We start from the raw sequence: 16,016 nt of genomic DNA on the forward strand, positions 1-16,016 counted from the left end.
GCCCCCTAATTGTGATTTTTTTTTACCGATATATGCATTTCTTTTAAAGTTTGGTGTACGTGTCACCGTTGCATTGCACCATTCAAATGTTGTCGTGCCGCGTTCATACACTAACTGGACATGTCAAATTTCTCTTTCATTGCAATGCACGAGTGTTTATGCTAGTATCAAATTTATGTCTGTTTGTATGAATCCCGTCGTCTCCATATGAATTATATTTGAATCTGTTTGCATTGCCGACGAAACTTTACAAATTCGAAAGACCGACGTATCACATGTTCGAAAACATATGTGGAAAAAAAAGAAAATAGTATGTCCGTTTTGGGGGCATGTTGGAGATGGCTCTGAATACAGGTTCGCACTAAGCCGCAGCAGCTGCACTTGTGCAAATAGTATCACTCTGACATGTGGGCGGAGGCTGCGAAGAGCAGAGCCCACCAGTCAGCCTACCGGTCACAGGAGCATCTCCCGCCGCCGGCCACGCAGCTCCGCCGGATCCGGCCTACCTCCGCCCTAAAAGCGCCGCCGCCGTCGTCACGTGCAGCTCCGCCACGGCCTGCGACAGCGCTGCGGCCAGACCAACAAAACGTGCGTGCGCTCCCCCCAAGCTTCTGCCAGGTCCGAGCAAAGCATCCGCATCGTGTTCTCCGTGCCAGAGCAGCCACCTCCCCCCACGTTCTCGGGAATCTCGCGCCCCCGGCCGCGATGGAGGTGGAGCTCCCCGCCCGCGCCTCCTCCTCCCAGGCCAAGGCGAGGGAGACGCCGCCGCCCTCCCCGGCGGCTTCCGCTCCCGCCACCGCCGCATCACCCGCGGAGGACGCGCCTCTCCTCCCGGGCGAGGGTGTCGTGCGGCGGCGCGCGGTGAGGGAGCGGTTCGCGGCGCGCAGCCTCTCCTTCCGCCGGGACGTCGGCCACGCGGCCTCCGAGACCTTCCTCCTCACCCGGCTCACGCTCACCCTTCTCCGCTACCTCGGGTACCCGCCACCAATCCCATTTCCACTCGCTACTTTGCGCTTTCGCTCTGTTGCCACCACTTCCACTTGGTGATCTGCTTGTGCCCTTGGTCCGGTTCGATAGTACTATGTGTGGGGCGGAGCTAGCTCCCGGCGACCCCGGGCGGCTGGTCTTCATTAAGTATTTTTGTCATGCATGGGATGGGAATTAGTAATGATGCTGGGGCCAATGGTGGCCAGCGTTCCACTGAGTAGACCTTGCTCAGGTTCCTTGAATAGGCTGGCTCCGCCCGTTTTGTCATTTATTTCGGAGAATTTGTGTATCTCAACATGTTTAGCACTGTGCGGATTGAATGCACGATAATGGCAGGAGAGCTGATAATCTCATCTCGCCGAATTTAAGTACATAAGCATAATGAAGTGGTTTACTAGATAAGTAGAATGGTTTCAGATTAAGTCTGAGGCAGATTTAGCTAGTGGGGTTTCTCATAATTTTTCAAACATCCCATTCATTGTGGAACATCGGGTGATCCCGGTTCGAGAAAACTGAAGGGGGTGGAAGGAAACATGGAGAAAAGTCTCAGTCATTGATGATTATTCTGTTCATCGCAATAACTTGTCAGATTTATGCAGGGTAGGCTACAGATGGATTCGTCAGTTCCTAGCTCTCTGTTGTTATGCTCTATTGCTCATGCCTGGTTTTATTCAAGGTTGGTTTTTCGAAACCCTCCATTTGTTCTTCATGCAATTGGTTTCCTATCACTGTCTCGTAATTAGAATCTAGGGTGATATACTTTGTATGAACATCGCCCCCAAATCATTGTTGATATGCTATAGTTATCTCATATAGTAGATTTAATTTTCTGTTTTTGCTTTATTTCAGTTTTATATTATTACTTCTTCTCAAGCCAAGTTCATAGAAGTGTTGTATATGGAGAGCAACCAAGAAACAGGTATTCTTATCGTTTTCTACAAGTTTATTACCATACACATGATAACGCTACTCAATAAGCCGATTTTGTAGTTTATCTCGGTGTATTTGGTAGATTAGATAAGTTATTGATATCTTGTACACTGCAGATTGGATTTGTATATACCAGCTGGCACGACAGGGTTGAAGCCAGTTGTGGCATTTGTCACTGGTGGAGCATGGATCATAGGGTGAGTACAAGTATGTGCTGTATTGGACCTCAAGAACTTTCTTTCCCTTTGGCTTTCTAGAACACCAGCAAGTTTGATATTTTGTCTTGACATTGTGTGAGGCATTTTATATATCTCAGGTACAAAGGGTGGGGTGCCCTTTTAGGCAGACGGTTAGCAGAAAGGGGCATTTTAGTTGCATGCATTGATTACAGGTACTAGGAATAAGTCCAAATATGCAAAGCAGGTGTTTTGTTATACATCATATTCATGGAGCATAGCAATGGTTTGTTTGCAGAAACTTCCCTCAGGGGACTATTGGTGACATGGTAGAAGATGTATCCCGAGGAATCTCTTTTGTCTGCAACAATATAGCTAGTTACGGAGGTGATCCTGAAAGGTTTATAGCTTATAACCGATCAAAAAATTAAGCTTGGCTATTGCACATATGATCAATCTTTTGCGTTCTTTAGAGATTCATCAGCGCGGAGGTTGAGGTAGAATGTATAGAAGGAATTGTTCATTGATTATTCATCTTTTCTAGGATTCTTTTCCAAAAGATCATTGGTGCACTATATCTTAAAAGCTGAATAAGGAAAAAAAAATCCTGAAATGACGCATTCATAGTCATTTTGTTCTGATATTTTCTGTGTATGTCATGCTAACAGGATTTATCTTGTTGGACAATCTGCTGGTGCACATATTGCTGCTTGTACTCTCGTAAATCAGGCTATCAGCGAATGTGGCGAAGATACTTCCACTTGGAGTGTTGTGCAACTAAAAGCATACTTTGGTATTTCTGGCGGGTAAGCATGTGACTAGCAGAAATTGTAGATCTTCCTTTTTTCTTGGAAATTTGGGTGCACTATTGCGAGTAATCAGTTTCTTGCATTGTGAAATATCGGCAGTCAGTCCACTAGTGTTTATCTCTAGCTGCAGCCTGCAATTTAGTCTCTTGTGCTTCTTTGTTGGGCAGAATGTTCATATGCTTGTTACAAATTAAGAGAGTCGAATAGCGCTAGTAATCAGTTTCGTGCATTGTGAAATATCGGCAGTCTGTCCAGTAGAGTTTATTTCTATGTGCAGCCTGCAATTCAGTCTCTTGTGCTCCTTCGTTGGGCAGAATGTTAATATGCTCGTTCTAAATTAAGAGCGGAATTTTGCCTTTTCAGCAATGCTAGCTTGCCAGTTACAGGCTCCTGCTCCAATGCTACTTATACCCTTTAGCGCCTCTGTCCAGAATTTGATCGTGTGACTTGTTACATTTGATAGGAGCATCATTCCTGATTTACACACAAGAATGCCTGAGGATAGCTGTATTGGCCTTGACATTGACTTTTTTTCTGCAGTTATAATCTTCTTAACTTGGTTGATCATTTCCATAGGCGTGGTCTGTACCGGTCCGTCTTTCTCAGGTATTTATCTTTGATCACTGGCATTTATCAATGTTTGGGGTTTTGACACCAATTTTGTGAAAAAGAAGGCATTTTTTCTTGCCCGCTATTGTCAGGATACTAACCATTGTCATCTTATGTTTCAGCATTATGGAAGGTGAGGAATCATTGAAGAAGTTTTCTCCAGAAGTGGTGGTTAAGGAGGTAGCTGTTAGATCTGCAGTTTCTCTATTGCCTCGTATCATCCTTTTTCATGGGACAGCTGACTGTTCAATGCCCTCTGCAGAAAGGTCGGTCAAACCGAAATTATTGGCCACATCAGATTTTATAACTGTGCCCACTCATGAGTTTTTAGCTTGTATGCTGAATATTGTCTGACCTGACATCCAAAAATGCAGTGAAGCATTCCTTGATGCTTTACAACAGCGTGGTGCTAGAGCGGATCTATTCTTATATGAAGGAAAGACACATACTGATTTATTTCTTCAGGTAATTAGTGTGATTTGTGACACTAGCACTGTTTGAAAGGATTTCTTTGTTTGAACATTTTGACTTTCTTGGTAGTATTTTGAAGTGCTTAATTTATCCATGTTTAAGTAGGGAAGTACATTGCCTTTTTTTTGTGAACTTAATATTTTCCATGTGATTTCGAGCATTGGCGACGAGTCTTGCTCTCATGGAAAAAAGTGCTTGGTTTAGAGTATAGCCCTTCGTTTTGTTGCTTTTTTGTGCTAGATTACTCATAAATAGTTAAGCGAAAACCTCTGGGGTCCAATAAAAAATGATTGGGTTGTTTTAGTGTCCAATGCAGACGTACTTAGACGATTTTTGTGTGATCTCCATGTAGCTTGAGTCTTATTATTCGGACACTATTTACCTCTGAGCTGCTGGTACCTATTCCTTGCGTTTTTCTAAATTTGGATGCTTATGGTTCTAATGCTCGACCCCTTTTCTCTGTTATAAACATTGCATCAAAAGGATCCTCTTCGGGGTGGTAGGGATAAGATGCTGGAAGAGATTGTGGCCGTGATACAGAATGACGACCCAGGGCTGTCCGCGCAGCACCTTGCCGTGCCCGTCGCACGCCGTCTTGTTCCTGAATTCATGCTGAGGCTTGCTGGGAGAGTGAGCCCTTTCTGAACATGGTGGTGATTACTAGACACGATGACTAGCGAGGCAATTTACTGTAAGAACCACAGGAGTACTAGTTAGCTACAGAATTCATTTGGTGGCCCGATGTACTGTTAATTAACCAGAGATGTATCTCGCTGTTCTATATGAGTTGTGTAAAGGCAGACCTTACTGTAGATGACTGCCACTGCTGTATACTTGTATTGTATCTCAGTGTATAGTATGGCTCATTATTTCTTAGCTCTTGAGCCTCGCACTGTATCTTGTGTAATTGGAACAAAGGCCAGCCTCTGGTTGATATCGGCCGTGAAACCTACTCCCTCTGTGACGAAATACTTGTTGTTGGGGGAAACTTGAGGGAATAGTTAGTTATGGAAATGCCGATGGCTCACAAAAATATGAATAGAAAATGGAACCAAGTCTGCACATCAAAGTACAAAATTGCACAGAAAGTGTTGCGTGATTTTAGGTGTAGAATCTTTAAACTTACGGAATTGATGAAAATCTGATGTCAGATTTTTAGAAACTCAGCACGAACGTCTGCTGGCCGTTGTTTTTTTGCACGAATCTTGGAGCAGCGAAAGCAGCCATGTCATCGCTCAAATCCGTTCGGGGGAAAGGAAAACCGTCGCGAACGCCCCCCACTTCTCTGTTCCCCTTGTCCTTTTTTAATGTTTTTTTTTCCTATTTTGCAATTGACCATGGCAAATTGGCAATCCCATGTAGGGTTTCTCCCAAAGACATTGCTTTTATTCGTGGGAGATCAGACCTTTTTGTAAGTTTCGCATGTTACCATGTTTTAGAGATTTTTTAATTATTTTCCCATCGATGGTACATTTATCCCCCCGCCGACACAATCACAACAAGTTTGAATGTTGCCAATCGTAAGGCGTCTTCCTTGGCATAAGATGAGAAATCTATTTTTTTCTGTGAGGTTTTGGTGAGGCGTGCATGCGTGGTTATAGATAATTTTTTTCGTCTTCAATTCTGGTTTTGTTGTGGTGTTCATTTCCAAAATCTGGATCGGCACCGATATAAAAGAAAAACAAATCATGCACTATTGATTAAGGTTGCGCCCTAAAGTGCATATTTAAATGGTTAACGAAGGAAATATGCCCTAGAGGCAATAATAAAGTTGTTATTTTGTATTTCCTTATTCATGATAAAGGTTTATTATTCATGCTAGAATTGTATTGACCGAAAACTTAAATACATGTGTGAATACATAAACAAATACCGTGTCCAGCCTCTACTAGACTAGCTCGTTGATCAAAGATGGTTAAGGTTTCCTAACCATAGACATGTGTTGTCATTTGATAACAGGATCACATCATTAGGAGAATGATGTGATGGACAAGACCCATCCGTTAGCTTAGCACAATGACCGTTCAGTTTATTGCTATTGCTTTCTTCATGTCAAATACATATTCCTTCGACTATTAGATTATGCAACTCCCGGATACCGGAGGAATACCTTGTGTGCTATCAAACGTCACAATGTAACTGGGTGATCATAAAAATGCTCTACAGATATCTTCGAAAGTGTTTGTTGAGTTGGCATAGATCGAGATTAGGATTTGTCACTCCGAGTATCAGAGAGGTATCTCTGGGCCCTCTCGGTAATACACATCATAAGAAGCCTTGCAAGCAAAGTGACTAATGAGTTAGTTAGAGGATGATGTATTACAGAACGAGTAAAGAGACTTGCCGGTGACGAGATTGAACTTGGTATGAAGATACCGACGATCGAATCTCGGGCTAGTAACATACCGACGGACAAAGGGAATTACGTATGTTGTCATAACTGTTCGACCGATAAAGATCTTCGTAGAATATGTAGGAGCCAATATGGGCATCCAGGTTCCGCTATTGCTTATTGACTGGAGAGGTGTCTCGGCCATGTCTACATAATTCTCAAACCCGTAGGGTCCGCACGCTTAACGTTTGTTGACGATATAATGTTATATGAGTTATATGTTTTGGTGACCGAATGTTGTTCGGAGTCCCGGATGAGATCATAGACATGACGAGGAGTCTCGAAATGGCCGAGAGGTAAAGATTGATCTATAGGACGATGGTATTTGGACACCAGGAGTGTTTCGGGACTTACCGGGAAGTAATCGGGTCATGGGAAGGGGTTCCGGGCACCCTCCCCGGCAAGGTATGGGCCATGGGCCAAAGGAGGGGACAGACCAGCCCACAAGGGGGCTGGTGCGCCCCTCCCTTGTTTGGCCAGCCCTATGGAAGGAAAAGGGGGAGGACTAGCCCCTCCTGCCTTTCCCTCTCATGGGAGAAATGAAAGGGGGGGGGCGCCACCCTCCCTTGCCTTTCCCCGCACTCCAAATAAGGAAAGGGGGGGGGGGGGCGCAACTTGGGAGGGACCGAAAGGAAGATGGCAGTTGGATCAAGGGAGATAGCTGTTTAAAAGAACATGTAGCAAGTTATTTCTTCAATCTCTTCACCTCCACGATTGGGCCAAGCAGCGAACAAATTCTACAAGAAGTGAGGCCAAGAGTATCTAAGCAAATGAATGAGAGCCTTTGTGCAGAGTATACTGAAGGTGAAGTAAAAGAAGCAGTATGGAGCATTGGACACCTTAAAGCACCGGGGCCGGACGGAATGCCAACAATTTTCTATAAAAGATTCTGGCACATCGTGGGCGATAAGTTAACAACAGAAGTTTTAAACACTCTCAAAGGTGGTCAAATGCCAGAGGGGTGGAACGACACCATGGTGGTTTTAATTCCAAAATCTGCTAACCCACAAAGCATGAAGGATTTAAGGCCCATCAGCCTCTGCAATGTTGTATATAAGGTGATCTCTAAAGTAATCTCAAATAGACTGAAAAATATTTTGCCTAATATTATATCTCCCAATCAAAGTGCCTTCGTTCCAGGACGTATTATATCAGATAATGTACTTTTGGCATATGAGCTAACACATTTTTTGTAGAGAAGGAAAGGCAAACTTGGATTCGCGGCGCTAAAACTGGACATGAGTAAAGCCTACGACCGGGTGGAATGGAAATTTTTGAGAGAAATAATGCTTAAGCTGGGGTTTGCCTTTGACTGGGTGAATCTGTTGATGAAGTGTGTTACAACAGTCAGATACCAAGTCAAGGTTGTTGGGGAACGTAGTATTTGAAAAAAATTCCTACGATCACACAAGATCTATCGAGGAGAAGCATAGCAACAAGCGAGGAGAGTGTGTCCATGTACCCTCGTAGACCGAAAGTGGAAGCGTTTAGTAATGCGATTGATGTAGTCGAACGTCTTCGTGATCCAACCGATCCAAGTACCGAACGTACGGCACCTCCGCGATCTGCACACGTTCAGCTCGGTGACGTCCCTCGAACTCTTGATCCAGTTGAGGCCGAGGGAGAGTTTCGTCAGCACGACGGCGTGGTGACGGTGATGATGAAGTTACCGGCACAGGGCTTCGCCTAAGCACTACGACGATATGACCGAGGTGTAAAACTATGGAGGGGGGCACCGCACACGGCTAAGAGAAACTTTGGTGTGCCTTTGGGGGTGCCCCCTCCCACGTATTCATGCTATAATTGTATCAAACCCTAGAACTCATTGAGTGTTAATCACATGGTGATGTGAACTAGATTATTGACTCTAGTAAACTCTTGGGTATTAGTCACATGGCGATGTGAACTTTGAGTGTTAATCACATGGTGATGTGAACTAGATTATTGACTCTAGTGCAAGTGGGAGACTGTTGGTAATATGCCCTAGAGGCAATAATAAAATGGTTATTATTGTATTTCCTTGTTCATGATAATTGTCTATTGTTCATGCTATAATTGTATTAACTGGAAACCGTAATACATGTGTGAATACATAGACCACAACATGTCCCTAGTAAGCCTCTAGTTGACTAGCTCGTTGATCAATAGATGGTTATGGTTTCCTGACCATGGACATTGGATGTCATTGATAACGGGATCACATCATTAGGAGAATGATGTGATGGACAAGACCCAATCCTAAGCATAGCACAAGATCGTGTAGTTCGTTTGCTAAGAGCTTTTCTAATGTCAAGTATCGTTTCCTTAGACCATGAGATTGTGCAACTCCCGAATACCGTAGGAATGCTTTGGGCGTACCAAACGTCACAACGTAACTGGGTGGCTATAAAGGTGCACTACAGGTATCTCCGAAAGTGTCTGTTGGGTTGGCACGAATCGAGACTGGGATTTGTCACTCCGTATGACGGAGAGGTATCTCTGGGCCCACTCGGTAATGCATCATCATAATGAGATCAATGTGACTAATGAGTTAGCCACGGGATCATGCGTTACGGAACGAGTAAAGAGACTTGCCGGTAACGAGATTGAACGAGGTATTGGGATACCGACGATCGAATCTCGGGCAAGTAACATACCGATAGACAAAGGGAATTGTATACGGGATTGATTGAATCCTCGACATCGTGGTTCATCCGATGAGATCATCGTGGAACATGTGGGAGCCAACATGGGTATCCAGATCCCGCTGTTGGTTATTGACCGGAGAGTCGTCTCGGTCATGTCTGCATGTCTCCCGAACCCGTAGGGTCTACACACTTAAGGTTCGGTGACGCTAGGGTTGTAGAGATATTAGTATGCGGAAATCCGAAAGTTGTTCGGAGTCCTGGATGAGATCCCGGACGTCACGAGGAGTTCCGGAATGGTCCGGAGGTGAAGAATTGTATATAGGAAGTCCAGTTTCGGCCACCGGGAAAGTTTCGGGAGTCACCGGTATTGTACCAGGACCACCGGAAGGGTCCCGGGGGTCCACCGGGTGGGGCCACCTATCCCGGAGGGCCCCATGGGATGAAGTGGGAGGGGAACCAGCCCGTGGTGGGCTGGTGCGCCCCCCTTGGGCCTCCCCCTGTGCCTAGGGTTGGAAACCCTAGGGGTGGGGGGCGCCCCACTTGGCTTGGGGGCAAGCCACCCCCTTGGCCGCCGCCCCCCCCCTTGGAGATTGGATCTCCTAGGGCCGGCCCCCCAGGGGCCCTATATAAAGAGGGGGGGAGGGAGGGCAGCCGCACCCCAAGCCCTGGCGCCTCCCTCCCTCCCGTGACACCTCTTCCTCCTCGCTTGCGCTTGGCGAAGCCATGCCGGGAACCCGCTACTTCCACCACCACGCCGTCGTGCTGCTGGATCTCCATCAACCTCTCCTCCCCCCTTGCTGGATCAAGAAGGAGGAGACGTCACTGCTCTGTACGTGTGTTGAACGCGGAGGTGCCGTCCGTTCGGCGCTAGGATCATCGGTGATTTGGATCACGACGAGTACGACTCCATCAACCCCGTTCTCTTGAACGCTTCCGCTCGCGATCTACAAGGGTATGTAGATGCACTCCTCCCCTCTCGTTGCTAGCATCTCCTAGATTGATCTTGGTGGCACGTAGGAAAATTTGGAATTTCTGCTACGTTCCCCAACAGTGGTATCAGAGCCAGGTTTATGCGTAGATGCTATGCACGAGTAGAACACAAAGTAGTTGTGGGCGACGATTTGTTCAATTTGCTTACCGTTACTAGTCTTATCTTGATTCGGCGGCATTGTGGGATGAAGCGGCCCGGACCGACCTTACACGTACTCTTACGTGAGACAGGTTCCACCGACTGACATGCACTTGATGCATAAGGTGCTAGCGGGTGTCTGTCTCTCCCACTTTAGTCGGATCGGATTCGATGAAAAGGGTCCTTATGAAGGGTAAATAGCAATTGGCATATCACCGTTGTGGCTTTTGCGTAGGTAAGAAACGTTCTTGCTAGAAACCCATAGCAGCCACGTAAAACATGCAACAACAATTAGAGGACGTCTAACTTGGTTTTGCAGGGTATGCTATGTGATGTGATATGGCCAAAAGGATGTGATGAATGATATATGTGATGTATGAGATTGATCATGTTCTTGTAATAGGAATCACGACTTGCATGTCGATGAGTATGACAACCGGCAGGAGCCATAGGAGTTGTCTTAATTTATTGTATGACCTGCGTGTCAATGAAAAACGCCATGTAATTACTTTACTTTATTGCTAACCGTTAGCCATAGTAGTAGAAGTAATAGTTGGCGAGACAACTTCATGAAGACACGATGATGGAGATCATGATGATGGAGATCATGGTGTCATGCTGGTGACGAAGGTGATCATGCCGCGCCTCGAAGATGGAGATCAAAAGGCGCAAGATGATATTGGCCATATCATGTCACTTTATGATTTGCATGTGATGTTTGTCATGTTTACATCTTATTTGCTTAGAACGACGGTAGCATAAATAAGATGACCCCTCACTAAAATTTCAAGAGATGTGTTCCCCCTAACTGTGCACCGTTGCGAAGGTTCGTTGTTTCGAAGCACCACGTGATGATCGGGTGTGATAGATTCTAACGTTCGCATACAACGGGTGTTGACGAGCCTAGCATGTACAGACATGGCCTTGGAACACAAGCAAAACACTTAGGTTGACTTGACGAGCCTAGCATGTACAGACATGGCCTCGGAACACAAGAGACCGAAAGGTCGAACATGAGTCGTATAGTAGATACGATAAACATGGAGATGTTCACCGATGATGACTAGTCCGTCTCACGTGATGATCGGACACGGCCTAGTCAATTCGGATCATGTATCACTTAGATGACTAGAGGGATGTCTATCTAAGTGGGAGTTCATTAAATAATCAGATGAACTTAATTATCATGAACATAGTCAAAAGGTCTTTGCAAATAATGTCGTAGCTTACGCTTTAGTTCTACTAAGATATGTTCCTAGAGAAAATTTAGTTGAAAGTTGATAGTAGCAATTATGCGGACTGGGTCCGTAAACTGAGGATTGTCCTCATTGCTGCACAGAAGGCTTATGTCCTTAATGCACCGCTCGGTGTGCTGAACCTCGAGCGTCGTCTGTAGATGTTACGAAACATCTGACATACACGTTTTGATGACTACGTGATAGTTCAGTGTGTGATGCTAATGGTTTAAAATTGTGGCACCAAAGACGGTTTTGAAACGTCGCAGAACATATGAGATGTTCCAAAGACTGAAATTGGGATTTCAGACTAATGCCCACGTCAAGAGGTATGAGACCTCTGACAAGTTTCTTAAGCCTGCAAACTAAGGGAGAAAAGCTCAATCGTTGAGCATGTGCTCAGATTGTCTGAGTACTACAATCACTTGAATCGAGTGGGAGTTAATCTTCCAGATGAGATAGTGATGGTTCTCCATAGTCACTGCCACCAAGCTATTAGAGCTTCGTGATGAACTATAACATATCAGGGATAGACATGATGATCCTTGAGCAACTCGCGATGTTTGACACCGCGAAAGTAGAAATCAAGAAGGAGCATCAATTGTTGATGGTTAGTAAAACCACTAGTTTCTAGAAGGGCAAGGGCAAGAAGGGATACTTCATGAAACGGCAAATCAGTTGCTGCTCTAGTGAAGAAACCCAAGGTTGAACCCAAACCCGAGACTAAGTGCTTCTGAAATGAGGGGAATGGTCACTGAAGCAGAACTACCCTAGATACTTCGTAGATGAGAAGGCTGGCAAGGTCAACAGAAGTATATTGGATATACATTATATTAATGTGTACTTTACTAGTACTCCTAGTAGCACCAGGGTATTAGATACCGGTTCGGTTGCTAAGTGTTAGTAACTCAAAATAAATGCTGCGGAATAAACGGAGACTAGCTAAAGGTGAGATGACGGTATGTGTTGGAAGTGTTTCCAAGGTTGATGTGATCAAGCATCGCATGCTCCCTCTACCATCGAGATTGGGGTTAAACCTGAATAATTATTATTTGGTGTTTGCGTTGAGCATAGACATGATTGGATTATGTTTATCGCAATACGGTTATTCATTAAAGGAGAATAATGGTTACTCTGTCTATTTGAATAATACCTTCAATGGTCTTGCACCTAAAATGAATGGTTTATTGAATCTCGATCGTAGTGATACACATGTTCATGCCAAAAGATATAAGATAGTAATGATAGTACCACATACTTGTGGCACTGCCACTTGAGTCATAATGGTATAAAACGCATGAAGAAGCTCCATGTTGATGGATCTTTGGACTCACTCGTTTTTGAAAAGATTGAGACATGCGAACCATGTCTATTAGTATATATGCATGAAGAAAGTCCATACAGATGGATCATTTGGACTCACTTGATTTTGAATCACTTGAGACATGCAAATCATACCACATGGGCAAGATGACTGAAAGGCCTCGTTTTCAGTAAGATGGAACAAGAAAGCAACTTGTTGGAAGTAATACATTTGATGTGTGCAGTCCAATGAGTGCTGAGGCACGCAGTGGATATCATTATGTTCTTACTTCACAGATGATTTGAGTAGATGCTGAGAATATTTACTTGATGAAACACAAGTCTGAATTATTGAAAGGTTCAAGTAATTTCAGAGTGAAGTTGAAGATCATCGTGACAAGAGGATAAAATGTCTGTGATATGATCATAGAGATGAATATCTGAGTTACGAGTTTGGCACACAATTAAGAAATTGTGGAAATTGTTTCACGACTAATACCGCCTGGAACACCATATTGTGATGGTGTGTCTGAACATCATAACTGCACCCTATTGGATATGGTGCATACCATGATGTCTCTTATCGAATTACAACTATCGTTTATGGGTTAGGCATTAGAGACAACCGCATTCACTTTAAATAGGGCACCATGCAATTCCATTGAGACGACACCGTATGAACTATGGTTTAGAGAAACCTAAGCTGTCGTTTCTTAAAAGTTTGGGGCTGCGACGCTTATGTGAAAAAGTTTCAGGCTGATAAGCTCGAACCCAAAGCGGATAAATGCATCTTCATAGAATACCCAAAACAGTTGGGTATACCTCCTATTCAGATCTGGAAGCAAAAGTGATTGTTTCTAGAAACGGGTCCTTTCTCGAGGAAAAGTTTCTCTCGAAAGAATTGAGTGGGAGGATAGTGGAGACTTGATGAGGTCATTGAACCGTCACTTCAACTAATGTGTAGCAGGGCACAGGAAGTTGTTCCTGTGGCACCTACACCAATTGAAGTGGAAGCTTATGATAGTGATCATGAAACTTCAGATCAAGTCACTACCAAACCTCATAGGACGACAAGGATGCGTACTACTTTAGAGTGGTACGTAATCCTGTCTTGGAAGTCATGTTGCTAGACAACAATGAACCTACGAGCTATGGAGAAGCGATGGTGGGCCCGGATTCCGACGAATGGCTCGAGGCCATAAAATCCGAGAGGATCCATGTATGAAAACAAAGTATAGACTTTGAAAGAACTACTTGATGGTCGTAAGGCTGTTGGGTACAGATGGATTTTAAAGGGAAGACAGACAATGATGGTAAGTGTCACCATTAAGAAAGCTCGACTTGTCGTTAAGATGTTTTCCGGCAAGTTCAAGGAGTTGACTGCGATGAGACTTTCTCACTCGTAGCGATGCTAAGAGTCTGTTAGAATTATATTAGCAGTTACTGCATTATTTATGAAATCTTGCAGATAGGATGTCAAACATTGTTTCCTCGACGATTTTCTTGAGGAAAGGTTGTATGTGATAAAACCAGAAGGTTTTGTTAATCCTGAAAGATGCTAACAAGTATGCAAAGCTCTAGCAATCCTTCTAAGGATTGGAGTAAGCATCTTGGAGTTGGAATGAACGCTTTGATGAGATGATCAAAGATTTTGGGTTTATACAAAGTTCATGAGAAACTTGTATTTCCAAAGAAGTGAGTGGGAGCACTATAGAATTTTTGATGAGTATATGTTGTTAACATATTGTTGATCAGAAATGATGTAGAATTTCTGGAAAGCATCCAGGGTTATTTGAAAAGTGTTTTTAATGGAAAACCTGGATTAAGCTACTTGAACATTGAGCATCAAGATCTATAAGGATAGATAAAAAACGCTTAATAGTACTTTCAAATGAATACATACCGTGACAAGATTTTGAAGGAGTTCAAAATAGATCAGCAAAGAAGGAGTTTTTGGCTATGTTACAAGGTGTGAGTATTGAGTAAGACTCAAGACCTGACCACGGCAGAAGAGATAGAAAGGACGAAGGTCGTCCCCTATGCTTTAGACGTAGGCTCTACAGTATGCTATGCTGTGTACCGCACCTGAAGTGTGCCTTGCCATGAGTTAGTCAAGGGGTACAATAGTGATCCGGGAATGGATCACATGACAACAGTCAAACTTATCCTTAGTATTTAGTGGACTAAGGAATTTTCTCGATTATGGAGGTGGAAAAGGCGTTCGTCGTAAAGGGTTACGTCGATGCAAACTTTGACACTAATCCGGATGACTCTGAGTAGTAAACCGGATTCGTATAGTAGAGCAGTTATTTGGAACAGCTCCAAGTAGCGCGTGGTAGCTGCATCTACAAGATGACATAGAGATTTGTAAAGCACACACGGATCTGAATGTTGCAGACTCATTGACTAAAACCTCTCTCGTAAGCATAACATGATCAAACCCTAGAACTCATTGAGTGTTAATCACATGGTGATGTGAACTAGATTATTGACTCTAGTAAACTCGTAGGTATTAGTCACATGGCGATGTGAACTTTGAGTGTTAATCACATGGTGATGTGAACTAGATTATTGACTCTAGTGCAAGTGGGAGACTGTTGGTAATATGCCCTAGAGGCAATAATAAAATGGTTATTATTGTATTTCCTTGTTCATGATAATTGTCTATTGTTCATGCTATAATTGTATTAACTGGAAACCGTAATACATGTGTGAATACATAGACCACAACATGTCCCTAGTAAGCCTCTAGTTGACTAGCTCGTTGATCAATAGATGGTTATGGTTTCCTGACCATGGACATTGGATGTCATTGATAACGGGATCACATCATTAGGAGAATGATGTGATGGACAAGACCCAATCCTAAGCATAGCACAAGATCGTGTAGTTCATTTGCTAAGAGCTTTTCTAATGTCAAGTATTGTTTCCTTAGACCATGAGATTGTGCAACTCCCGGATACCGTAGGAATGCTTTGGGCGTACCAAACGTCACAACGTAACTGGGTGGCTATAAAGGTGCACTACAGGTATCTCCGAAAGTGTCTGTTGGGTTGGCACGAATCGAGACTGGGATTTGTCACTCCGTATGACGGAGAGGTATCTCTGGGCCCACTCGGTAATGCATCATCATAATGAGATCAATGTGACTAATGAGTTAGCCACGGGATCATGCGTTACGGAACGAGTAAAGAGACTTGCCGGTAACGAGATTGAACGAGGTATTGGGATACCGACGATCGAATCTCGGGCAAGTAACATACCGATAGACAAAGGGAATTGTATACGGGATTGATTGAATCCTCGACATCGTGGTTCATCCGATGAGATCATCGTGGAACATGTGGGA

General features: G+C 44.0%; 1 protein-coding gene across 2 annotated transcripts; it reads left to right on the top strand.

The window, feature by feature from the left end:
• Positions 1 to 297: 297 nt before the first annotated feature.
• On the top strand, positions 298 to 4,996 carry LOC109785366 (probable isoprenylcysteine alpha-carbonyl methylesterase ICMEL1). 2 transcript variants are annotated; one of them, XM_020343963.4, is made up of 11 exons: positions 298 to 974; positions 1,587 to 1,663; positions 1,837 to 1,906; positions 2,034 to 2,114; positions 2,234 to 2,308; positions 2,392 to 2,493; positions 2,762 to 2,899; positions 3,443 to 3,508; positions 3,634 to 3,777; positions 3,886 to 3,976; positions 4,466 to 4,996. In XM_020343963.4, the coding sequence occupies exons 1-11, from the start codon at positions 406 to 408 to the stop codon at positions 4,625 to 4,627; spliced, it is 1,575 nt and encodes a 524-aa protein (XP_020199552.1). In that variant the 5' UTR covers positions 298 to 405; the 3' UTR covers positions 4,628 to 4,996. The 2 variants fall into 2 exon arrangements, with proteins under 2 accessions (XP_020199552.1, XP_020199553.1); XM_020343964.4 differs by lacking the exons at positions 2,234 to 2,308; positions 2,392 to 2,493 and having other exon boundaries at positions 300 to 974.
• Positions 4,997 to 16,016: the final 11,020 nt, after the last annotated feature.

Source organism: Aegilops tauschii, chromosome 7 (genome assembly GCF_002575655.3).
Source record: "Aegilops tauschii subsp. strangulata cultivar AL8/78 chromosome 7, Aet v6.0, whole genome shotgun sequence".
NCBI lineage: Eukaryota > Viridiplantae > Streptophyta > Magnoliopsida > Poales > Poaceae > Aegilops > Aegilops tauschii.

Coding starts and splice junctions, on each gene's coding strand:
- LOC109785366 (XM_020343963.4), top strand. CDS start 406: ATGTGGGCGGAGGCTGCGAAGAGCAGAGCCCACCAGTCAGCCTACCGG. Junction 2,900..3,442: donor TACTTTGGTATTTCTGGCGG/GTAAGCATGTGA, acceptor TTTTTTCTGCAG/TTATAATCTTCTTAACTTGG. Junction 3,977..4,465: donor ATACTGATTTATTTCTTCAG/GTAATTAGTGTG, acceptor TTGCATCAAAAG/GATCCTCTTCGGGGTGGTAG.